This window comes from Panthera tigris, chromosome B2 (assembly GCF_018350195.1).
Source record: "Panthera tigris isolate Pti1 chromosome B2, P.tigris_Pti1_mat1.1, whole genome shotgun sequence".
Taxonomy (NCBI): domain Eukaryota; kingdom Metazoa; phylum Chordata; class Mammalia; order Carnivora; family Felidae; genus Panthera; species Panthera tigris.
The window spans coordinates 122,409,711-122,435,848 of NC_056664.1; the positions used below are offsets into that span (position 1 = coordinate 122,409,711).

The following is a 26,138-nucleotide window of genomic DNA, read 5'->3' on the forward strand; positions in this document are numbered from 1 at the left end:
GAACTTCTGGTTCAAACCACTGCTGATCATGCTTACTCCCCATCTATCTGTCTAATAAATCAACCATTCTGTGACATACCTGAGCCTAGTTCACACAGGCCATCGTCTTTTCTACTCATTAAAAGTTCTGTCCTTGTCACCTAAGAGAGGCCATCTTCCCCACCAGAGAGCTGTGCTTGAATCACTGAGTGATAAAGCAGCTAAACCTCACAGGGGGGCTGATTAAAACAGTGGAGTTTTCAGACAGAGTTTCATTAGTTACAATATCACCAAAATATTGTCTAAGATGACATCAACAACCCAGAACACGGTGAAAACAGCTTTTATTAGCTACAAGTACTGTACCTGCTATCTCTTTCTGGGATTTCCTTTATAGCAATTCTGACTTGGTTGCTCAGGTCTCGGCCTGCGTAGACAATCCCGTAAGTGCCCTTTCCTAAAACAACTCTGTCTCCGTTCTCATCATATTCGTAGTCATACTACAAAGGGAAAAAATGGGGACAGGAGGTTGACATGTTAGTTGCATTTCACACTTAAATATCAAACTTTTTCTAAGAGCATTTTTCCTTATTTTATCAGATGGCTTTAACAAGCAAAACGATATGATGAAGTTCTAAGCAGCAGCTTCAAGAACCAAAAAATAGACACTCCCAACAGAAAGCAGATAGTGTGTTCATGTTTTCACAACGGCTATGAACACAGTGAGGACTATGTATTTAGATCCAGAAAAGTACTTCTTCAAAAGCCCACTTGGATTATTTTACCCACTCAATCCTAGTTTTCATAGATCTTGGAAATGAGTATGATTAGCAATAATGTCTATCAATATCTATTCCATCTAATTAATTTTTCTTTCATTTCCCAGCTTTTAATACATCCAAGTATTACATACTCTGCCAAAAGAATAAAGCCCCTGAAAGAAAGATTTTGGGGAAGCAGAAAATTTTCATCATTGGATTCCCCAAGACAAAAAAACATTTTAAAAATTAAAGATAAGAGGAAAATTTCATCTTTGATGTAAAAAGAAATATCTACAGCCCTAAACCCCAAGCTGTCAAGCGTCTCAGTCAACTATGGAAAACTGGATCAAAATAAGAGAGGTTTAGAGAGTATCTGGTAGAGACCTCCTGAGACCTGGAAGTTTTTGGTTTCAGACTGGAATTACCAAATTTAGGGCCACCAAAAGGTCAAGCCACGACTCTAGAAACCCAGTGTAAAACTACACAGAACAGGAGAGAACATAGAACAAGCTCTTTTTCTCAGAAAGGGTTTAAGTTGGCCATTAAAAAAAAGAGTTGGCCTCTCAAAGAAGGGTTTAAGTTGGCCATTAAAAAAATTGATTTCTAACCTTTTAAGTCAACAAATTTTTTTGTTTTTGTAGGTTTCTTTTTCTTTCTTTTTTTTTTTTATTCAAGTATAACTAAGATGTAATGTTATATTAGTTTCAGGTACACAATACAATGACTCAATAACTCTATACATTTCTCAGTGCTCATCAGGGTAAGTGTACTCTTATTCTCCTTTATCTATTTAACCCTTTCCTGATCCACATCCCCTCTGGCAACCACCAGTTTGTTCTCTAGGGTTTTTGGTCATCTCTTTTTTTCTTTGTTTGCTTTGTTTCTCAAATTCCACATATGAGTCAAATCAGATAGGTACTTGTTTTTCTCTGACTGACTTCACTTAGCATTATGTGCTCTAAATCCATCCATGTTGTTGCAAATGGTAAGATTTCATTCTTTTTTTTATGGCTGAGCAATATTCCATTATAATAGATATCATCTATCAATGGACATGTGGGTTACTGCCATATTTGGGTATTTTAAGTAATACTGCAATAAACACAGGGGTGCATGTATCTTTTTGAATTAGTGTTTTCATTTTCTTTGGGTAAATATCCAGTAGTGCAATTACTGGATAATACAGTAATTACATTTTTAATTTTTTTGAGAAACCGCTGTTTTCCACAGTGATTCCACCTGTTTGTATTCGTACCAAAGAGTACACAAGGATTCCTTTGTCTTCACATCTTCACCAACACTAGTTAGTTCTTGTGTTTTTGATTTTAGCCATTCTGACAGGTATGAAGTGATATTTCATTGTAGTTTTGATTTGCATTTCCTTAATGATGAGTGATGGTGAGCATCTTTTTCACCATCTGGATATATTCTTTGGAGAAATACCTGTTCAGTCCTCTGTCCATTTTTTAAATTGGATTATTTGTGGTTTTTTAGTGTTGAGTTGTGTAAGTTCCTCATATATTTTGGATATTAACTACTTATCAGATATATTATTTAAAAATTTCTTCTATATACAGTATGTTGCCTTTTTGTTTTGTTTTACTGATGGTTTCCTTTGCTGTGCAAAAGCTTTTTATTTTGGTGTAGTCTCAACAGTTTGCTTTTGCTTTTGTTTCCTTTGCCAGAAAAGACATATTGAGAAAAGTGTTGCTATGGCTGATGATAAAAAATTACTGCCTATGTTTTCTTCTAGGAGTTTTATGGTTTCAGATCTCACACTTAGGTCTATAATCTATTTTGAGTTTATTTTTTGTGTATGGTGTGAGAAAAGGGTCCAGTTTCATTCTTTTGCTGTCCAGTTTTCCCAGCACCACTTGTTAAACACATTGTCTTCTCCCCATTGTATATTCTTGCCTCCTTAGTCTCAGATTGACCATATAAGCAGGGGTTAATTCTGGGCTCTTTATTGTGTTCCAATAATCTATGTGTTTATTTTTGTGCCAGTACCATACTGTTTTGATTATAGTTTTACAGTATATCTTGAGACCTGGGATTGTGATACATCCAGTTTTGTTCTTTTTAAGATTGCTTTGGTTATTTGGGGCCTTTATATATTTTAATATTATTTGTTCTAATTCTGTAAAAAACGTTGTTGGTATAGGGATGCCTGGGTGGCTCAGTTGGTTAAGTGTCCAGCTCTTGATTTCGGCTCAGGTCACAATCTCACGGTTTGTGAGTTAGAGGCCCACATAGGGCTCTGTACCAGCAGTGTGGAGCCTGCTTGGGATTCTCTATCTTCCTCTCTCTGCACCTCCCTGGCTCATGTGCTCTCTCTCTTTCTGTCTCAAAATAAATAATTAAAACTGAAAAAAATTTCTTTTAAATATTGGTATTAATAGGAATTGCATTAAATCTGTAGATTGCTTTGGGTAGTATGGACATCTTAACGATATTGGTTCTGCCAATCCATGAGCAGAGCATATCTTTCCATTTGTTTGTGTGATCTTTAATTTCTTTCATCAGTGCTTTATAGTTCATGGAGTACAGGTTTTTCAACTCCTTGGTTATATTTATTCCTAGGTATTTTATTCTTTTTGATGAAATTGTAAATGCAATTGTTTTCTTAATTTCTCCTTCTGCTACTTCATTATCAGTGTATAGAAATGCAGCAGATTTGTGTATATTAATTTTGTATCTTGCAACTTTACTGAATTCATTTATCAGTTGTAGTTTTTGTTTGTTTGTTTTGTTTTGTTTTTTGGTAGTCTTTAGGGCTTTCTATATATAATATCATGACATATACAAATAGTGAAAGTTTTACTTCTTCCTTACCAATTTGGATGCCTTTTATTTCTTTATGTTGTCTGATTGCTGTGGCTAGGACTTTAGTACTATGCTAAATGAAAGTGGTGAGAGTAGACATCCTTGTCTTATTCCTGACCTTAAGGGAAAAGCTTTCAGTTTTCATCATTGAGTATGATGTTAGCTGTGGGTTTTTCATATATGGCCTTATTATGTTGAAGTATGTTCCCTCTAAACCTACTTTGTTGAGGGTTTTTATCACGAACGAATGCTGTACTTTTGTCAGATGTTTTTTCTGCATTCATTGAAATGGTCAAATGGCTTTTATCCTTCCTCTAGTCGATGTGATGTATCATATTGAACGATTTTTTTAATGTATTGTTGGGTTTGGCTTGCTGATATTTTGTTGAGGATTCTTGCATCTATTTTATTTATTTTTTTTGATGAGTCTGGCTAAAGGCTTATGAATTTTGTTGATCTTTCCAAAGAACCAGCTCCTGGTTTCACTGATTTGTTCTATTGTATTTTTTAGTCTCTATCTCATTTATTTCTTGTCTAATCTTTATTATTTCTTCCTTCTACTGGCTTTGGGTTTTTTTTTCTAGTTCCTTTAAGTGTAAGGTGAGGTTGTTTATTTGAGATATTGCTTCTTGAGGTAGGCCTGTATTGCTATATAATCTTTCCTCTCGGAATAGATTTTGCCGCATCCCAAAGATTTTGGACTGTTGTATTTTCATTTTCATTTGTCTCCATATATTTTTTAATTTCCTCTTTGATTTGTTTATTGACCCATTCATTGTTTATTGGCATGTTATTTGGCAACCATGTGTTTGTATTCTTTTCCAGATTTTTTTCTTGTCCTTGATTTCTAGTTTCATACCATTGTGGTCAGAAAAGATGCATGATTGGTTCCAGTCTTTTTGAATTTATTGAGACTTGTTTTGAGGCCTAAGGTGATCTATTCTGGAGAATGTTCTATGTGCACTTCAAAAAAATATGTATTCTACTTTTGGGGGATGGAATGTTCTATATATATATACATATTTATACCTATACCTATACCTATACATATACCTAAATATATGTTAGGTCCATTTGGTCCAATGTCTCAAATAAAGCCACTGTTTCCTTGTTGATTTTCTGTCTAGATGATCGATATATCCATTGAAGTAAGTAGGATGTTAAAGTCCCCCACTATTATTGTATTACTGTCGATTTCTTCCTTTATGTCTGTTAATAGTTGCTTTATGTATTTAGGTGCTTCAATGTTGGGTGCATAAATATTTATAATTTTATATCCTCTTGTTGGATTGTTCCCTTTATCATTATGTAGTGTCCTTATTTGTCTCTTGTTACCGTCTTTGTTTTAGTCTATTTAGTCTGATAGAAGTACTGCTACCCCAGCTTTCTTTTTGCTCCAATGTGCATAGTAAATATTTTTCTATTCCCTCATTTTCAATCTTCAGGTGTCTTTAGGTCTGAAGTGAGTTTCTGGTAGGCAACATATAAATGGGCCTTGCGGGGCGCCTGGGTGGCTCAGTCGGTTGAGCGTCCAACTTCAGCTCAGGTCACGATCTCGCGGTCCGTGAGTTCGAGCCCCGCGTCGGGCTCTGGGCTGATGGCTCAGAGCCTGGAGCCTGTTTCCGATTCTGTGTCTCCCTCTCTCTCTGCCCCTCCCCCATTCATGCTGTCTCTCTCTGTCTCAAAAATAAATAAAAACGTTAAAAAAAAAATTAAATGGGCCTTGCTTTTTTTATCCATCCAGTCACTGTCTTGATTGGAGCATTTAATCCGTTTACATTCAAAATAATTATTCAGGTATGTACTTGTTGCCATTTTATTACTTGTTTTATGGTTGTTTTTGTCATTCTCTGTTCCTTTTTTTTCTTTTGTTCTCTTCCCCTGTAGTTTGATGGTTTTCTTTAGTGACATGCTTGGATTCCTTTCTCTTTCGTGTTTGTGTACCTATTGCAGGTTTTTGATTTGTGGTTACCATTAGGTTCATATATAACATCTCATGTATATAGCAGTCTATAATATCCAAGATAGTAGAAAGTGGGTTCTGGTGTTGGCAATATGGTGGGCTTGGCATCTGGCAAACTTCCTGCTAAAAACACTTACATAAAAAAAGAGTAGACATACTTTTAAATGCCTAGCAGTACTTAGAGAAAAATAAAGAAGACTGCCAGGAGCTAGAAATAAAAAGAACTACTTCAGGAGTAATCACAACTGATGTCCTTATAGCCCAAGGGGGGAGGGATGAGGGCTGGGCTTTCAGTTTAATTAATCTTGGCCAGGGGTTGGCGAATGCTTTCTCTGAAGGGTCAGAGATTGAATACTTTTAAGATTTATGGGCCATATGACCTCTGTGGCAACTACTCAACTCTACCATTGTAGCATGAAACCGCTCAGTCGATATTTAAACGGAGGGGCATGCTTGCGTTCCAATAAAACTTCATTTACCAAGGGTACTGGCAGGATGGATTTGGCCTTTGGGCTATAGTTTGTCAACCCCTTATCTGATTCTGTGGTCTTAATGCCCATGAGAGGATCGGAAATGGGACCTTGTGTCTATACCAGGGGAAGAGCTAGCATACCCCAAATCAGGGCCCACGAAGGACTATAATTTGATGAACAGGTAGATTAGAAAAAAGCCCATTACACTGGGAAGCCAAAATAAAGCTCATCTGTCCTAGACTGAGTTTTGGGTAGACAAAAACAAGTCTCCTCTGAATACTTTCAACCACAGGCTGATCCTCATGCTGGTTTAATTCAAATTTACACCTATCTTGATACCCATAACTGGTCTTGAGCTTGGGACATCCCTGGAGTGCTAATAATAGAAACAAAGCAAAAATATTTTAAAGGAGATTCCCTTAATATGGGCTATTTAGGATTCTCGCTGATAGTATGTCATTGAAATTGAGCTCACATCCCAAAATTTTAAAATATATAAAGAAATAATTCACCACCAGTGAGTCAGCTGATTTGACAACTATCGATCTTCCCAAACCTCCTAAAGTAAAAGAAACAAAAACTTTAAAATAAGTACAGGGGTGCCTGGGTGGCTCAGTGGTTAAGCGTCCGACTTCAGCTCCGGTCATGATCTCATGGTTCGTAAGTTTGAGCCCCACTTTGGGTGCTGTGCTGACAGCTCAAAGTCTGGAGCCTGCTTTGGATTCTGTGTGTCTCTCTCTCTCTCTGTCTGCCCCCGTTCGCGTTCTGTCCCTCTCCCTCTCAAAAATAAATAAATGTTTAAAAAAATTTAAATAAGTACATTTAACATAAAGATATAAAATAGGAAATCAAAAAGCATGAGAAAAGGAGATAATACATTCTAAAAAAGGCCGGGCAGATCGAAGACAGAATCAAACATAACTTCCAAAAATTGAGCCCTTACTAGGAAAAATAAAAATAAATTCACATGCAGATATGGTATAGGGAAATTACAAAATGAAAAGTAAACAGAGGTCATAAAGCAGAGATAAAAAGGACAAATTACCTACAAAGGTGGTAATCAGATCACTCTGCAAACTCTCTAGGGTACATACACTTGACTTGAGGGACTTCTGCCAAGGAGGATGAGGCAAATACGGTTTTGTCATTACTAGCTTCGGTTTATTTATTTCCAAGAGGTTTCCAAGCATTGACAGAGGCAATTAGTTGAATTCTCTCGGGGAAAACTATGCCTAATATCACGCCATGACTGGGTGAGCACTGACCTCCCTGTCATGAACTCTTCTCTGGAAAGGAGGCATCTTACTTTCCCATTGGCATCACTGTACATAATCTCAATGTATACACACCCATGTACATAAAAGAATACTCCTGTTGTAGATGTCTAATGTAAGACTGAAGACTGTCCTAGTCCAGAGCAGAAGATCAGGCATGTTTTCAGGATGAGGGAATAGGGGGAAGGAATCTTTTAGCGATTTCCTCTAACTGGAAGATGAAACTGGGCTCCAGCAAAGAGGCAGTAAAAATAGTAAAAAAAAAAAAAAAAAAAAAATTCCACCAGATAGATCCTAAGTCTCCGCACCCAATTCCTGTGGCCCAGACTTCCATCATACTGTGCCACACATGCTGGAAATCTACCAGCCAGGACCCAGGCCAGCAGGAGGCAGGGCAGGGACTATCACCAAAGTAGCTCATCTTTGCTAGTGTGCCCTAGAAAGGGCATAGAAACCTGTACACTGAACTTAGTACTACCACCACATTAGTATAATGTTTTATAATTTTTAAAAAACTTTTTTAATGTTTATTCATTTTTAAGAGAGAGAGAGACAGAGAGTGAGCGGGAGAGGGGCAGAAAGAGAGGAGACACTGAATCTGAGAGAGGGAGAATCTGAAGCAGGCTCCAGGCTCCGAGTTGTCAGCACAGAGCCCGATGCAGGGCTTGAACCCACTAACCATGAGATCATGACCCAAGCTGAAGTCAGATGCTCAACTGACTGAGCCAACCAGGTGCCCCTAGAATTTTTTTAATAAAGTGTATTTATTTATTTTTGAGTGAGAGAGAGGGAGAGAGAGAGAGAGAGAGAGAGAGAGAGAGAGAGAGAGAGAGAGAAAATATATGTGGGAGGGGCAGAGAGAAAAGGAGACAGAGAATCTTAAGCAGGCACCACACTGTCAATGCAGAGCCTGGCCTGGTGGGGCTTGAACTCACAAACTGTGAGATCATGACCTGAGCCAAAATCAGGAATCAGATGCTTAACCCACTGAGTCACCCAGGCGCCCCATATAATGCTTTGTAATTTAAAAGAAAAAAAACAACTGTCAATAACCTATCTCATTGGAGAGTCATAATAAGCCTGTGTCATAGCAGGAAAGGTCTATGATTAGGTTCAATTTACAAATGTTCAGAAATATCTTTCCTAGTTGAAAACGAGTTGTGGTTTAAACCCAACTCACAATTCCTGATTCAATATTCTTACCACTACCAATGTTGTAAGGATGTTCTTACTTGTTTCCAAACACCATTTCTATAAATGTAGTCTAGTATATCATCAAGATGCACTGAACATCCATTCTCTTCTTCAGGTATCTGGTAGACATCTGGGGGCCACCTTAGACTTCATTCTTTTCTTTCCCTTACTCCCCATATCAAACTGATTGCCAAATGCTGTTAGGTATACCTGCTCTTGCCTTGAATCAGGCCCTCCTTTCTTCTGTACTAATTCTACAGACTCTTACCTGGCCTTCCTGTCCCCTCCTCTCTTGTTGCCTTGTTCCTTGATCCATTCTCCACTAAGTTGACATTGAACTTCCCAAAGTCCAAAGTTCCAGAGTGAGCTGTCCATGTTTGTATCACTGCCTTTGCTTTATCGGTTTCTCATCACTTTCAGAATCAAAGCCCAACTCCTTAGCACAGCAGAAATGCCCTTCAGGTTCTTACTGCTGCCTCCGTGGCCCACCACCTTCTTGCTTGTCAATCTCCTCCAAAAACTCAGTGAGGCTCCCGAGATCTTTGTGCCTTTACCCATGCTGTGTTTTCTACCTGGGTAATTGTGCCTCATCTTTCAAAACCAAGCTCTAGGAAGCTTTCCCGAACTGTCCACCTGACCCTCGAAAGCTGGGTTACTTTCTGGTCGGATGTGCTCCCAAGCCTTTCTGCCCTCATTCATGCTTTTGTAACTCTTCCTTCTCTTACTCAATCTGTATCTCAGTCTGGACTCTGAGCTTTGCGAGAGCTGGGATTTATCTTTAATTGCTCTATCCCCATATCTAGTTTGTAGGAGATGTTCAGTAATTATTTAATTGAGTAATCAAGCTATAGACAATTTGATGAGAACCCTTTTTTGTTTGCTTGTTTGTTTTTATAAACCAGGTGCCAAAACAAAACATTGAAAGTTGGTATCAGTTTATTTTTGGTTGAAGGGAGTTGGGCCACAGGGATATATATATATAGTGTGTGTGACGAAGAATATATAAGCCCGCGTGAGGCCGCTCAAGTTTTAGTTTTCCTCTGGATTTAAAGCATCAAAAGACTATTCTTTTTTAAAAGACTATGTATTAGGTATGGCAGTTGATTTCCTGTTGAACAAAGTGGTCATAGTAAAAGAAAAAGAGGACTTTAATAAGGCCAAAGTGACTGAAAACCATTCCAGTGAGTAACTGCTCGCTTGGTTTTTAAATCTCTTCTTTCTATTCTTATCGTGCTGAGATATAAACTGAAAAGGCAGGTTTGAGGAGACTGGGCTGGCCTATAAGGACAGAGAATTATCTATGTGATAGCCAAAAAAACTAGAAGGGCTGGGCTACAGGCCAAGGGAAAACAAGGTGTATGAAATTAGAAATATGGGAAAAGTTAGGGGTGGAGGAAAGAGTGATTTGAAAGATAAAAGGTAAGATTACACTGCTTATGTAGTTTGCATTCTATTTGTAGGCAATAGGCAATAGGAATTTGGTTGTTGCTAAGGGAAACAATTGCATCTCAAAGCAGTGACGGGAATACTTCTAGAAGCATCCCTCTATTGTTGCCTGCCCAGAGCAATCTAAGCCTGGCACTGAAAAGGGAATCAGCGGAGGAAGACAATACTGACAAGGCCAAACAACCAAGTGGTGATTCACTTACTTTTCACGCTGTCAAGGGACCCACAGTAAAGCCACCACCTTCTGAAAGGCCATGCACTTCCCTCTGGTGCTTAATTACATGAGGTGAGTGGTCATCTCATTTAAATGTCAAACACATTTGGGGCACCTGGGTGGCTTAGTGGTTGGGCAACTGACTTCGGCTCAGGTCATGATCTCACAATTCGTGAGTTAGAGCCCCGCATCGGGCTCTGTGCTGCCAGCTCGGAGCCTGGAGCCTGCTTCAGATTCTGTGTCTCCCTCTCTCTCTCTGCCTCTCCCCCACTCGCACTCTGTCTCTCAGAAATGAATAAACGTTAAAAAAAAAAAATTAAAAAAAATGTCAAACACATTAATAACTATTAATGACACGAATAAAATGCTACAAATGCTGTAGGTACAAATATCTAGTTTTATAGCCCTCTTCTCCCTCTGGCCTTTACTCACACATTACCTTCTCAATAAGCCATCCCTGGCGTCTTGGTCTAAACTTGCTTGCTCCGTTATGCTGTAACTTCCTGAATCCTTCCCCGCTTAATTTTTCTCCTTAATACGGATTATTATCAAACATGCTATGTATTTTACTTATTTATGTTGTTCATTCTTGGTCTTTCACTAGAACGTAAGTTTAGTGAGGGTAGGGATTTGTCTCAATTGTTCCCTCTGCTGTATCCCTCGCATCTAGAATAGTGTCTACCATTACCAGGTGTCCAGTAACTATTAGTTGAGTGAACTGAATTTGTACCCATCAATGTCGCATAAAGATGATTCCAGGAATGCCTGGGTGGTTCAGTCGGTTAAGCGTCTGACTTCAGCTCAGGCCATGATCTCGCAATTCGTGAGCTCGCGCCCTGCGTCGGGATCTGCACTGGTGGTATGGAGCCTGCTTGGGATTCTCTCTCTTCCTCTCTCTCTTTGCCCCTTCCCCACTTGTGCTCTCTCTCTCAAAATAAATACCTAGGCTTTAAAAAAAAGATTATTTTAAGCTGAAAACATCCGAATAAAACTTCATTAAAAACCTTATCCAAACTTCTTTTGCTGGCTTAAGCAGAGCATCCTGAAAATATAGCTGCCAATATCCTCTCTCTGGTTTAGGACCATTGGTACCTGGATGAGAGATTACAGAAACAAAACCTTGCCAAAACTTTCTGTACCTTCCACTTTTTTTGTCATTAGTTTCCCACATTGTGCTTTTCCTTCAAGTCCTATCAAGGACTTTTCTTAGTAGGATAAACCAACTTAACTCTAGGTAGTCGGAAGCCACTTTGCATGCTCCCTGTACATGATTAAGTGTTGTCTTTCCTCTTGTTAAACTGTCTTTTGTCAGTTGATTTGCAGGCCCCTAATCATTGAACCTAAGTTGGTAGAGGAAGAAGTTGTTATTTCCTACCAATAGGTGAATGAATAACAAATTGATATTCATATCATACAACAGTGTGAGTGAAATGTTTTCTCAGTGTAGTAAATATGGGTGTTGAGCTTCAGATATGCACAAAAATAGAAACAAAGGGGTGCCTGGGTGGCTTAGTCAGTTAAGCATCTGACTCTTGAGTTTCGACTCAGGTCATGATCTCCCGGTTCATGCGACTGAGCCCTGCAATGGGCTCTGCACTGACAGCATGGAGTCTGCTTGGGATTCTCTTTCTCCCCCCTCTCTCTGCCCCTCCCCCACATGTGTGTGCACTCTCTCTCTCCCTCTCAAAGTACATAAATAAACTTTAAAAAATAGGATGTCAAAGAAGAACCAATGTGATACCTAATGATTCCAAACTGATTTAAATGAATTCTAAACCATAATTCACTGTTAATGTTTGTGAAAGAAATCATCACAAAAGGAAACGGTAGGGTATTTTATCATTCTGCAGATGTTTAAGTCAAAGGAAAATGTTCTTTTTATCTTGCTTGTCTCCACTTCACCCAACAAGGGGCCAACTTTCTCTTTATGCACATTGAAAAGTAGGTACAAACAGGTTCACAGGGCCACGTGCTCTGATTACCTCAGGTTTATGCCAGTCATATGCCCATTTTGAGAAAACAGTGAGGTACAAATGAATGTAAGAAAAAGAGGGCAGAGAGGAAAAGGGAGGGATGGAGGGAGGGAAAGAGAAAGAGAATGGGGTTACGGAGAGTTAGAATGTATGTATGTGTTTGGGGGAGGAGTGAGGAGGGAGACATAACACATTTTGTATTGGGGTCCAAAAGGACCTCAGTAATTTGCATCTGGTGTTTTCTTCCAGGAAATAAAAAGAGAAAGAGATGAAAAGAGAATGAGTCAATAATGCCTGGTTTATGACATGCAGCTTGATTACGGTGTTCATTCTTTCCCTGACTCAACACTGATGGAACCACTTTCAAGCCAACATCACAGCATCTACTCTGTCCCTTCCAATCCATAGCCCTCTCCCCACAGCATGAGATGTTTTTAAACAATACCAGCTTTATCACACCCTGCCTTCAAACCCTTCCATGCCTCTGATCTGACTGAACTACTTCTGCTTGGATGCCTCATACCATGTGAGAGTATGTGATTAAAAAGGAGACAGAGCCACAGCCCTGCCCTGGGATGTTCACAGTCTGGTGCAGGCTCTCAAATTACAATGCTGTAAGAAGAGCTAGGGCAGGGGAGTGGGCAGAAATGCTAGGAGAGCAGAGAGAAGGGAGAGGTGGTGTTGAGACATGATTCAAAGAAAAACATGACACGTGACTTGCATCTCAAAAAAATTAGGATGTAGTCACCAGGTCAGACAGAAAAGAAAAAGCATGTGGAGTTGGGTGTCTGCAGGTCAAACCTAGGGGCAGGAAAGCTTGGCCTTCCAGAAAATGGAAAAGAGTTCGGCAATCCCAGCCCACAGGGCAGAAAGGAAAGGCCGTGTTACAGCCAGAGGGTTGAGAACATGGTATCCGTGGTAGCCTTGTTCTACCAAGAGTAGCATCAAAGGTTTTTAATGAGGGGAGTCACAGGATTAAATCGGGTGAGAGATCTCTCTGATGATGACAGAGATGCATATTGATGGCAGGAGAGAGATGAGGCCACAGGAGAGGTGGTGAAGACCTGAGATGGGGGAATGACAGAGACGATGAGGTAAAGGGGCTGGAGGGGTGACGTGGTGTGAAGAGGAAGAGAGGCAGAGCAGAGGTTTCTCCCAGGGGGCTGCCTTGGGTTACTGGGTAGATGCCCTTGCTGTTGGTGGAAATACGGAAGGCTGAGAGAACAAAAGTAAGGATTACAGCTGATAAGTGTTAGAACTCTTATGGGTAACTGCAATCAATTGTTCAATGATTTCAATATAAACTTACCGATTAAACTATTTAAGAAATGGATTCATTGCCTGTCCCTATCAAAATACATCCTAGAGTCGAACGACATGGACTTGAATCGAAAGAAGCTGTTTCTCTTTCTGTTTAAAGCAGAAAAGTCCTCTGAGAGTGGTACTGACCTGTATTTGAAACTACCTTGAACAGTTTGTACTAATCTTGAAAAAATATACAAATTTGAGCTAGGAAAGGGTATTTAAGATATTCTTTGTCCATTCTCACTTGAGGAACGAAATTATCTTAGCCCAGCCAAGAGCATGAGTTTTGTCCAGAGTTATAAAACTGGCTGTTAGCAAAATTAGGACTAGAATCCAAAGCTCCAGACACCAGCTCAGGGGTTATAGCAGAGTCAAGTTTAATCAGTTGGAGAAGGGGACTGACCATGACCTGAAGGAGGCTGAATCCCTCCCACAATTGTACTGCCTCAAAGAAACCTCACCATTCAAATAAAAAAGAAAAGCAGATCTTAATATAGGCTTCGGATAAGAACATCCAGAAGTCTAGGGATTAGCTTCAAATTTGTGGTTTATAGAACCACTTTGATAATGTTTGCCAATACTGACAATACACTAAGTGAAGTTAAAACCACTAAATCCATTAAAACCAACATTTAAAAAAAAACTAATTATTCATTTTTAAAAATTTAAATCCAAGTTAGTTATTCTATAGTGTAATAATGATTTCAGGAATAGAATTTAGTGGTTCATCACTTACATAAAACACCCAGTGCTCATCCCAACAAGTGTCCTCCTTAATGCCCATCACCTATTTAGCTCATCCCCCCAATCCCCTGCACTCCAGCAACCCTCAGTTTGTTCTCTGTATTTAAGAGTCTCCTATGGTTTGCCTCCCTCTCTGCTTTTATCTTATTTTTGCTTCCCTTCCCCTATGTTCATCTGTTTTATTTCTTAAATTCCACATATGATGAATATCTAAGAAATATAATCATGAAGTTATCATAAATTATGCAAAAATACAAGTTCAGGCTATTTAATAACTCCTATTATAAAGGTGCTCTGGCTACAAAGGGACATTCAATGAGAGAAAGAGTGAAGTGGGATAGATATCACCATGTGTGGAGCCCAGAGCATCATCACAATCTCTGTTCATTTCTATTGTGTCCACAGAACACCCTCCCCCCCAACACACACATGTCAACAATGTCTGTACTTGGGGTTTAATGGCAAACTAGCCAAACTAGCCCAACTATATATATATCTATCTATATATCTATATATATATATATATAGTTGATTCACTATAGGATATTTATATATGGATATTCACTATAGGATATATATATATATATATATATATATATATATATATATATATATGCTATACAGTCCACTGGGAATACTGTAGAAGGCATTCTCTGTCATGGATTTTAAATTATTCTGATAGAATGCAAAGGATAGAGTGTAAAACTGTTTTTCCAACATTAAAAGAATAGCATCCCTGTACTTACTTGAGAAGAGTGAGTCAGAAGCACTTTGATGAATCAGGAATACTGTATAAGCTGTTGTGAGTGTGTGTGTGTGTGTGTGTGTGTGTGTGTGTGTGTGTGTGAGGTCAGCACAGCTAAAACCCTCAGGCTATTCCTAGGAAGAAGCCTGAGCATTTATTTCCCTTCTGATTTGTTTGGTGAGTATTTTCAGTGCTCGCAGTAGGATTGTCTGACTGGGAAGGGCCCCTCACACAGCCACCCTATTTATTACTGTGTCCAGTTCAAAGGATCTTGATTCCGTATCTTCTTGACAGCTCTTTAAAAAGTGATCTACCTACTTTTTTTTTTACATTGTAGGAAACTGAGTCTTACAAAACTCAGCTGGCAATGTTCATCACAAATTCTAAGGCAATTAGAACTGCTTTGTGCTATGCATATGGTAAAAGTGGCTCCCGGAGAAGAGTCTCTAGACTGTTGATTCAATCAATTAAGAAGACCAAGTTGTGACATATGGCTACCACAGCCTGGCTATGCTATGTGTATTTCTGGTAAGATTTAGTTCCTCAAAGAAGGGTATAAAGTAAAGGACAGCTATCACTGGTTGAACAAAAGCCAGCCTTTTTATGACACTGCAGAGGAACTTTATGGATTTTCCAGTCCACTCACATCATCATTTTGTATTTACTAATGGATGTGTTTCATTTTCATTGTCTTTGTTCCCTTTTACCTTGGTAGTTGCTATGTATCAAGTGACTAAATTTAAACCAAGTAAAAACAGAGATAATGAGGTATAGTAAAAGAGCACTGATGTAGGAGCCTAGAGATCTAGTTTCTAACATAATACTGAAATAAGAAAATACAAAATTGTGGGATACAGGTGTGCTGTTTCGAAGGGACACATGCACCCCCATGTTTATAGCAGCACTATCAACAACAGCCAACGTATGGAAAGAGCCCAAATGTCCATCGACGGATGAATGGATAAAGAAGATGTGGTATATATATATATATATATATATATATATATATATATATATATACACATACACACACATACATACAATGGAGTATTACTCAACAATCAAAAAGAATGAAATCTTGCCATTTGCAACTACGTGGATGGAACTGGAGGGTATTATGCTAAGTGAAATTAGTCAGTCAGAGAAAGACAAAAATCACATGGCTTCACTCATATGAAGACTTTAAGAGACAAAACAGATGAACATAAGGGAAGGGAAACAAAAATAATACAAAAACAGGGAGGGGGATAAAACAGAAGAGACTCATAAATATGGAGAACAAACTGAGGGTTACTGGAGGGGTTGTGGGAGGGGAGGTGGGCTAAATGGGTAAGGAGCATTAAGGAATCTACTCCTGAAATCATTGTTTCACTATATGCTAACTAATTTGGACGTAAATTTTAAAAAATAAAAAATAAAATTAAAAAAAATATATAAAATTGTAAAATGTAAAACATGTACAAAAAATTTAAAAAAAACATTACTTAAATAGACAACAAGCTAATGCACTGGGAAACATTTTTTTTTTTCCAAATTAGGTCTATCATCCTTTTATAACTTTAATGAACGAGCCTCAGGCTTACCTACAAACATCAAAGCTATACAACTGCTAGGTAATTATAGAACTTAACTCTAGACAGAGTTAACACTTGGTTATTATATTTAAATTTTCTTTCAACTTCTACCCTACTGCTTCAATGTTTTTATAAAAATTCTAGTATGTGGGATGACATTATCAAAGTGATCTGGTAAATAAGTATTCCAGTCAGGCTGGTGCTATAGTTTCTTCTATTTCACTTTAACATCAGAAATGTAGGGGAGCCTGGGTGGCTAAGTCGCTCAAGCCTCCAAATCTTGATTTCAGCTTAGGTCATGATCTCAGGGTTCATGGGTTCAAGCCCCACGTCAGGCTCAGTGCTGACAGCATAAAGCCTGCTTGGGATTCTCTCTTTCTCTCTGTCCATTCCCTGCTGGCTCTCTCTCTCTCAAAAATAAATAAATAAACATCAAAAAAAAGAAATATAAGTTTTAGTATTACTTGGGTTAAGAATTTTGTTCCGAGTCCAACACCGAGAGAAGCCTGGAGAAGAAGGTGGTCTACTGTCAGGCCTGGAGGAATGTCCACTTTCTGAAGGTGCTCAGCACTCCTGGGACACTCCAGTACTGGGCCTCACAGTGCGGAAGGCTCTTTACCACAGAGTAACCATGACAGCGAAAATGGACATGATCTAGAATAGGTGTCTACAGTGTCCTGTGTCCATGAGGCAGAAGTCAGAGAACTGCGTTTAGAGGAACGGCAGGCATTACAGGTAATTTGTACTATCCTCCTCTCTTTATTCTATTAATCTGTAGTTGTTCCAGGTCCTCTGTGCAGTATACATAGGAGGGCCACAACCAGGTTTGTCATTCAGAATTTTCGCTGAATTGTGCTTGTTTGGGTTGCACGTATTATCAGAGGAGAATAAAAATGCGAGGGCCCTGCAGGCCGTGCATTGAGCATAATCAACCTCCTCACAGATAAAGCATAGTTACTAACAGATAAGCAAAACAAACGAACTCAGTATTCCCAGATAAGAGTTCTCCAATGTTTGCTTTTTAGCTGTTTTTTAACAAGGGGTTCTAGAAGAAGTTGCCTTGAGCATTAAGAGAAAGCTCATAGACTCTAGCTGGGCTCCCCACCTTTCACCACCACTTACGTGCCCCCTCCACACACAGACATGTGTGCCCGCGCACGCTTTCCCCAGTAAGGCTTTAAGTAGTTCATTTTTTAAACAGCCGCAGAGAAACTTTGTAAGACGGGCATGAAGCCTAAGTCATTACCTCCAAGGAGTCACCTTCACAATCACCTTCCTCTGTGCTTCTCCCCTTCTCTTCAGTAATGGTGTTCACCATTTCAAAAAACCTACAATGAGAATTGGTATGTGGTCACTCGCAATACGTTTGACGTTAAATATAACCCAAGTATGTTCCAGCATGGTTTCGGAGCAAAACATGAGCGCTAAGAGACTTTCTAAAATCAGGCAGTGAACAAACTATTGGTATCAGTATGAAAAATGTGACTTTCCAAAAGGGAAAACACAGGTTGGTAGGACTGTCTAGAAATTTCTGACCTAATGCCTCACTTCAAATAATAGTAATGTAATGTATTATAGAATTAGAACAATGAAGCTCGACAAACCCCTAGAAATGTTAAGAATGTGGACTTGGATATCAGGCCAAGATTGCATTTGTGTGATTTGGGGTGGGCTCTTCCACCTCTCTGAGCCTCACCTCTTAATTACAAAGTGGGGACCTCGGAAGTGTCAAATTAAAGGCTGTTATGAAGATGAGTTGATGTAGTACTTATAAAGTGCTTAGCAGACTTCACTCACTAAATATTAGCTATTATTGTTTTGCTGATGGTAATATTCTTATTTAAAATGGGACTTAACAAAAATACCCATATTCTGGAATAGTGTCTCTAAATTCTGAGGTGACTATTTGTTGTATCAACATTTCATCTGAGATACTGAACCCATTTTGCCTCCATTATCGTAAATGTGGTGTCCCATAAAAACAACCTACAAAACACTGATGTGAATTAGGGCTGGCTGGCTTATAGGTTTGTAAAAGAAGCCACCCCTCTTTTGGTGACATTTTCTTCAGGAGCTCTTCTTGTGAAGTTTTTGTTTTTTTGTTTTTTTCTTGTAGACCATTTCAGAGGCAAGAAAAATAGTTATAGCAAGAAACAGATTAGTCCCTATAATGCTAGCTGTGTCTAGTCTATTCGAAGGAGATGCTAAGGGTTCATAGACTTAAAGCAAGGGAGGTACTATGAACAGGGGCTGATGATCTCACAGGCAGGTCATGCTCTGCACTGCCAACCCAAGAGAAGAGCAGGTTATGTGGGATAAGAAAAGTCTACCTACCACAACTCAGAACCTTTTTATCTCTGTACCTCTTTTTTAAACCATCCACCATCTAACCATCCAACCACCCACCCACCCATCCATCCATCCATCCAACAAGTACTCCATACTTATAGAGTATCTACAAGGATCAAAAACTATTCTGGCCTTTGGAACTGTGACAAGGAACAAAATAGACAAAGCCCATTTGGGAGTTTGGAGTCTATCTCTGGAGTGCGACTCTTCCTTTCTCTCTACACATTTCTTGGCAGTCAATGACAAGAAAAAGAAGTTCCCAAGCGTGATCAGAATAACAGTATGCTCTGATGAAGATTAAACACCCTGATGAGTTAAAGATAAAAGCAAATTCAACCAAGAGGAAGAAGAAAGTTAAAGACCTAAAAAAAATTCTGGCTTTAAAGACAGACTTTTTTTTTAAATTTTTTTGAATGTTTATTTATTTTTGAGAGAGACAGAGACAGAATGCGAGTGGCGTAGGGGCAGAGAGAGAGGAAGACACAGAATCCGAAGCAGGCTCCAGGCTCCGAGCTGTCAGCACAGAGCCCGATGCGGGGCTTGAACCCACGAGCTGTGAGATCATGACCTGAGCTGAAGTTGGATGCTCAACCGACTGAGCCACCCAGGCTCCCCAAAAGACAGACTTTAAGATCTGGGGTGAAGACTTCCATCTGCTAGTCACACAGTTTTTCAACATGTACATCTCTAAGCAGAATATAATACAGTGGGATGGGAACACAATGTAATTTTTAGGAAACTAGATTCTAGAGTCACATGTGCTTGTCCAAATCCCAGATTTTACATTTTTTGGCTATATATGGTTTTAGGCTCTCCAAGATGCCATTTTTTTAAAAACTCTTTTCAATGAAGATATTAATATTACCTACCTAAGTTTTTATTTGAATATTAAAATAGATATTAGGTCCAGAGTAAGTACTCCATAAATCTGAGCTATAATGATCATAGAAACAAATCAGTAGCCTTGAGAATTTAAGTAGAAAAGTAGACCATATATGTGCTAGGAATTATTTCTTATTTCCAAGTCTTTTTACTACATATTTTACAATAATAAAGATAAAACTACAGCCAAGAATTATGGATTAAACAAACATTTTTTCTTGTATCAAGATAAAAATGACTGACTATATACTGTAATCAGTGTATTAGTCATTTACAATGGGGTCAAATAGTGATTATTTGAATAAGAAAAGCCCTAAGCAAAATTTTAAGTCCAAGCTGGCTTTTACCTGCACTTTGGTTTAAAAATTGTCACTCACTTTCCCAGATCCCCACCATCAGTCAACTGTGCTCCAAGGGAACATGAAGTCTTTAAGTATTAGCCCAAGGGAAATATACCCAGGGAGGTTCACAGAAACACAGTCCAGTCCATGGATTTTTGGATTATCTTTTATTGGTGTATATCATATAACTAGCTCTTAACTCGAGCTGCACCCCCACCAGAAAATCCAACATAATTAGTCAGGGGTAGGGCCCAGGCAGTTTTTTAAGTGCATCAAGTGATTCCACTATGAACTAGGGTTAAGAGCCACTGTTGTAGACAATGGTGAGATTATCCAAAAGAATTCAAGAATGAAAATTTTGGTAATCATATATTGTAATCAGTGAACACTTTAAAAACGTGACATAGTATCAGGCAATTAACTGGTAAGTCTTGGTTAATGTTTTGTCTTTGGAAAAATTAATTATGACTAAGAGAAAGCTTGATTTATTAAAGAGACTCCCCTCCTCCATTCTCTGATTGTTAAACATACCCCGTAATTATAAGATGTTAGCCTAAATGCAATATTTATATAACCAGATGGCCATGAATTCCTTACATGCTCACTCATTAATTAAAAATAATGATCAGGTAAGAACAGTATTTTTTACACATAAACAATGACTAATACGTACTTTTTACAATGAAGTTCTGTACAGAAATAGATTTGGAAATCGTCAGAATTATGAAGCACATAAAGAAAACAGCATCGTTCTTCAAATTTAGAAATACTGAAACAAACAAAAAGAATTATTCAGGGAAATAGCTATGCTTCTTGCTTCTATGAATCTGTAATGAAAAATAAGTACATTTTATATCTAATCCCAGGTATGACACCGTTGTTGTTTGTAACAGACAGATATAAAGAGCACTTGAAGAAGTGATGTTCCCCATAGCACGATACTAAAATTACTTCATAGTCTGAGAATTGTCCTTTTACCTATATCAGCAGACAGGGCTGCTCTGGCATGCCTGAAGGACACCTAAGCTATTTATCCCTCCAGCTTACAGGGGAAAGGCGTCCTGGCTGCCATACCACTACCCTGCGTGATTGGAGGAAAAGCTAAGTATCAACTGGCTGGGTGGGCTCAGCGATTCTGGCGCTATGGCATCTGCAGAACAATGAAATGTTTCCAAAGCTAAGAAGGCAATGTGTGGAGGCAATAAAAGCACCTCATCAGTGTCGAGATTTTAGAGGCGTGAAGAAATGTGAAACAGCACTTGGTTTTGACTCAGCGAGTGATTTTATAGCAACTGAAATAATTCGGAGTTTACCATCAGGCCATGCTATTTTATGCCAAAGGTTAGCAAAATTTTTCTGACATGGGCCAGAGAGTAAATGTTTCAGATTTTGCAGGCCAAACTACTCAGTTTTGTTGTTGGAGCAGCCTTAGACAATGCACAAATGAAATGAACGTGGCTGGGTTCCAATAAAACTTTACAAAAACGGGCAGCGGGCCATATTTGGCCTGTGGGCTGTAGGTTGCCAATCCCTATTTTATGCCTTTGCATTTGGGATGCACATCATTTTTGACTCTGTAAAGAAATTCTATTCATCATTCAAGGCCCAGCTTAGATCTTACCCTCTCCCTTCCCTGTGTCTACCTTCAACAGAAAGACTTTCTCTTGCACCTCTGCTCCTTGAACATTTACATCTATCATTGCTCATCTCGCGGTCATCTCAATAGTAGCTCTTGTCATTAGCTGTTAAATGTTATGAGGCTGGGTTGGCCTCCCACCTCTTTGAGAGTGGGAGTTCATGTTGTGGTCACTGTTGTATTCTTAGCAGAATAGGACTCAACATTTGACACACACCTGGAGTCTCAGTAAAATGCCCATTGACTGAGCTGAGCAAATCCTGAGGGGATGCAAGACAAACTGCTGACTTAGTTGGATTTTTCTCTGTAGTTTGTTATCTCTTCATCAAGAAGGAAGCCAAGAGTAGTTAGCTCTCTTTGAAGCCATAAACTACAGCTTGAGTTTCTCAACATAGAAACCAGAAATAGCCACATAGAAAGAAGCATTCTACGTATATGCTGTAAGTCACAACAAAGGCGTATGTAGTGATGCCATACTTAAATTTAAAAAAACGTTCCTTGGAAAATAGATATGATAAAATGGAATTTATATTACCATACTTTCATAAACTGCTTAAAAACGCAGCAATAAACGAGTGCCTTCCTGATGACTGGTTTTAAAAATTAAATATTAAGAGAGTAAAACTTTATTTGAGAAGGCTGGGTTGGAAAGATATATAATGAGTCAGTCTATTATCTTGCTTGCTTCTGTTCAGATCCTTCATGAGGTAACAGGTGGTTTTACCAGGCAAACTCCAATTATCAGTGACTCAGACGGCTCTAGCAGTTCATGCTCCATCAAAACCAATTATTATTATGCCACAAGCAACAGGGTATTGCATAACTGGCCTGCAGAAATCTGCTTCTTCTCATTTCTATTATGTGGAAATAAATAGTAAACACAACTAATTTGGCTTGAAATTTCCAAGAGTTGGTTTTTAGACTGAGCTTCTATATAACAAGTGTTTAAATGTTTAACCAGTGGTTCTTGCTTCTAAGAAAAAAAAAATCTCATTTCTATATCCCAGGAACTGGTATTTCCTGAACCACTGGCATTATGATGGCAATGTCAGAACTGAACCACTGAAGTGAGCCGCTAGAATTTCAGGAATACCTCATTAACAGCGACCTCCGGAAAAGTTTTTTAAAAATAAATTCCCTATAGTCTCTTTAACAGTCACATTAATGTTAACTACAGGATATGCAACCTGATAGATGGCATGTATGTAGCTTTTTGGCTCCACCTAACAGGAGATTAATTCCTGAAACACCAAAAAGACCGGAAAACCGGCCTATCACATAACACCAACAGCTCAACCAGCTAGAGAGGACCCAAATAGCTCACTTTTATCTACACCTTGATCCTGGTCCACAGTCCACATTTATCCCTCATTCTCCATATTTGGAGCAGGTGACAAGCACAGAGTCAGTTCAACTAACAGTGAAAGTTTTGGTTGCAAATCTTTTTTTTTTTTTTTAACGTTTATTTATTTTTGAGACAGAGAGAGACACAGCATGAACGGGGAGGGGCAGAGAGAGAGGGAGACACAGAATCGGAAGCAAGCTCCAGGCTCCGAGCCATCAGCCCAGAGCCTGATGCGGGGCTCGAACTCGCGGACCGCGAGATCGTGACCTGAGCTGAAGTCGGACGCTTAACCAACTGAGCCACCCAGGCGCCCCGCAAATCTTTTTATAATAGAGATAGAAACAGTTGAACATTTTCATCAATAAAGGATTCTTGAAGTTCTTTGCATTTTTAAATCCTGACTAAAAGTTCTATTGTCTTCTAAGTAAAAAAAGAAAAAAAAAAAACATGTACCAAGGAAACTTACCTCACTCCCCTGACAGAAGAAGCACTAAAATTCCACTCATGTATACCTTTCTAGAACACAGGGGAAGAACAACAAGAACAAGAAATGTTGAGTCATCATAATGAAAATAACATAATAATTTGGTTTCATTATTTTAAAATAATATACACAGTAATTTTTCCTCGTACATAATTCTTCATGAACAGATTATCTGGATGGAAATTGTAATTCATTTTCAAGCCACAAGGGTGATGTTTACTCTATTTAATAATTTCTGTGCTTCAATAAAATAGCTTCCAAGAGAATCTAGGAGAATTAGTCTCATTAAACTCTAAAACTTGATTTTTAGCAGATTAACCTAATAACTGCTGTGCCTTAATTTTTTAAATAAAAAACCCAGTGATCAAGGTAATTCAATTACAGCTGAGTAATATTTCTTTTCTGAGAAATAAAAACATTAATTTGAATCAAGTTCTGCAAGGTTTTAAAGATGATTATTTATGAATGATCTTTAGTTACATTTTCTGAAATGGTGGTTCTATTTCTTCAGGAAATGAGGTTAGCCCTTTCCTCTTAAATTTTCTAATGTTTATTCATTTATGAGAGACAGGGCACGAGTGAGGGAGGGGCAGAGAGAAAGGGAGACACAGAAACTGAAGCAGGCTTCAGGCTCTGAGCTACCAGCACAGAGCCTGATGCGGGGCTCAAACCCACGAACCGTGAGATCATGACCTGAGCCAAACTTGGACGCTTAACTGACTGAGTCACCCGGGCACCCCTATAGCAAGTATATATGTACACACATGTATATAGTATACATCTTAGCTACAGTGTGTTATCTAATTTATGCAAAATTCAATATACTAATAAAGTTTGCCCATAAAAAATTTGATTGTCATATGATAAACATGGGTGATTTGGGGCCAAGGTGAAAAAAAATTGTGGAAATTTATTTTTTGAGTTTATTACTAAAGCTAAGTCTGATGAGTATTAAATTCACGTCTTTAAATAAATTACAGGATGGATCACATTCCCTGCAAAAATACATCTGATAACAATATGAAATTGACAACATAAATATTTTAATAGAAATAAAATAGTTGATACACATGTCCAAGTTTAGCAAGTGCTATGCAACAGTCAATTCAGATGGCAATTCAATTCTGTAAATGTGAAACAACCAGGAAAAGAAGCTCTTACCCACCCACTTAAAATACTGCCCGGAACTTGTGGTCTTGGCTGGGCTAGTGAAATGAGTAAGGAAGCTTGTGGTTCTGAGGTGGACCAGAACTCTCCTTTTGGCTGAAGCAAATCAAAAAGCCACAATTTATAACCACAGCACCTAGTGCTTTGCTACAACCATGCAACTTAAAATAAAAATAGATCCTCCCAAGCCCAAAAGAGATTTACTAAAAAAACTAGTTTCGATGCACACCAGTCGGGTCACGGGTAGGTGACCTGAATTAACACAGAGCAAATGTTGTGCATGAAGCCCAGGAAAGGAAGAGACCATAGGAAGGTGCTCATGGAATGCGGCTCTCTTAACCAGAGTACAGAGGGAGTTAAATTAAAATAGCAGCCTGCAGCTTCAGCTGGTAATTTGGAAAGTTGCTTCTAAATCCTGTTGGCCTCAGGTGACCTTCTAAATATATGTGACCCAGGAACTGCAGCTGTTACCTGCACACTTCTTGCATACAATGCAGCCTTATCCTCAGATCCTGCAACTGAGCTGCTTTCCAAGGCCACGTCCAAGATCAGGAGGTGGGGGTTGAGTGCAAAACTAATACAGCAGTAGGCAAACTTGCAACTAAACAGGGCAACTGATGAACACCCATAGGACAGCACAGGTAAAACCTATCTTCTATCAGCCCTGTGCTGGGAACAGCCAAGGAGGGATTTCCCAGATTGATAGGGCGGGTTTTACAGGAAAGGAGAACAGCATTTCCAGAATGTTAGATTCCTGAAAGTTTCCAAGTGCTGCCAGTGAATGCTCCCTGTTAGCAGTGTAAAAAGTCCAGGGTCTGAGATGGAGTGATCTAGAATGAGGAGGCCTACCTCCCCAGCTCCCTCACTACTGGGACTCACCACATGGAGGCGCTGGTGAGTCACAAAGACAACCGGTGGATTTAACAGGTTCCTGGGACCTGTCTGGGAATCTAGGGAAAAGGACAGCCAGAGGCAGGGCTGGAATAATTAGCCTCCACAAGCCCTAAACCACACTCAATCTAATTTAAACAGCACAAGTACCATATTGTGGAACTGGTTTGCCTCAGATCCCATGCCCCAGCTAGGACAAGAGTAGGGACTGGGAATTAATTTTGAGCTAAGGCGGCAGGAGTTACCCATTGGCAGACACTGTTGGTTCCTTAGACCACGGACACGCTTTTCCTTCTTTGCTAACAAAAACTAAATTTTGTTCAAGTTCAGGTGGCAATGTTTAGGGATGGGGAAACTGATTGGTCTAAATTGGTGAGACCAATTCTCCTTGTTCATGACTGGTCTAGGCATGAATACATGATGTAATTTTTGGTACAAAGGAGAGGGTCTGACCCTTTTCCTTTGCATGCTGTCAGTGTGAATTGATGCTTGGAACTGCTATTTGAGACCAGGAAAGAAAAACCGAGAGCATATAGAGAAGCCAATTCAGAATTCTGACACCATTAAGCCACTGA

General features: G+C 39.0%; 1 protein-coding gene across 4 annotated transcripts in view; it reads right to left on the reverse strand.

Moving 5' to 3' along the window:
• Window positions 1-26,138, reverse strand: part of MAP3K5 (mitogen-activated protein kinase kinase kinase 5) — a 205,864-nt gene that overhangs the window by 48,712 nt on the left and 131,014 nt on the right. For 3 of the 4 annotated variants that reach the window (XM_042987198.1, XM_042987196.1, XM_042987200.1), the window contains exons 12-15: window positions 23,488-23,537; window positions 20,714-20,809; window positions 17,715-17,796; window positions 346-479 (exon numbers count right to left, since the gene is read on the reverse strand). In XM_042987198.1, coding sequence (XP_042843132.1) covers window positions 346-479; window positions 17,715-17,796; window positions 20,714-20,809; window positions 23,488-23,537 — 362 coding nt within the window. The remainder of the gene's footprint in view (window positions 1-345; window positions 480-17,714; window positions 17,797-20,713; window positions 20,810-23,487; window positions 23,538-26,138) is intronic. The other variant, XM_042987199.1, reaches the window with a different exon arrangement.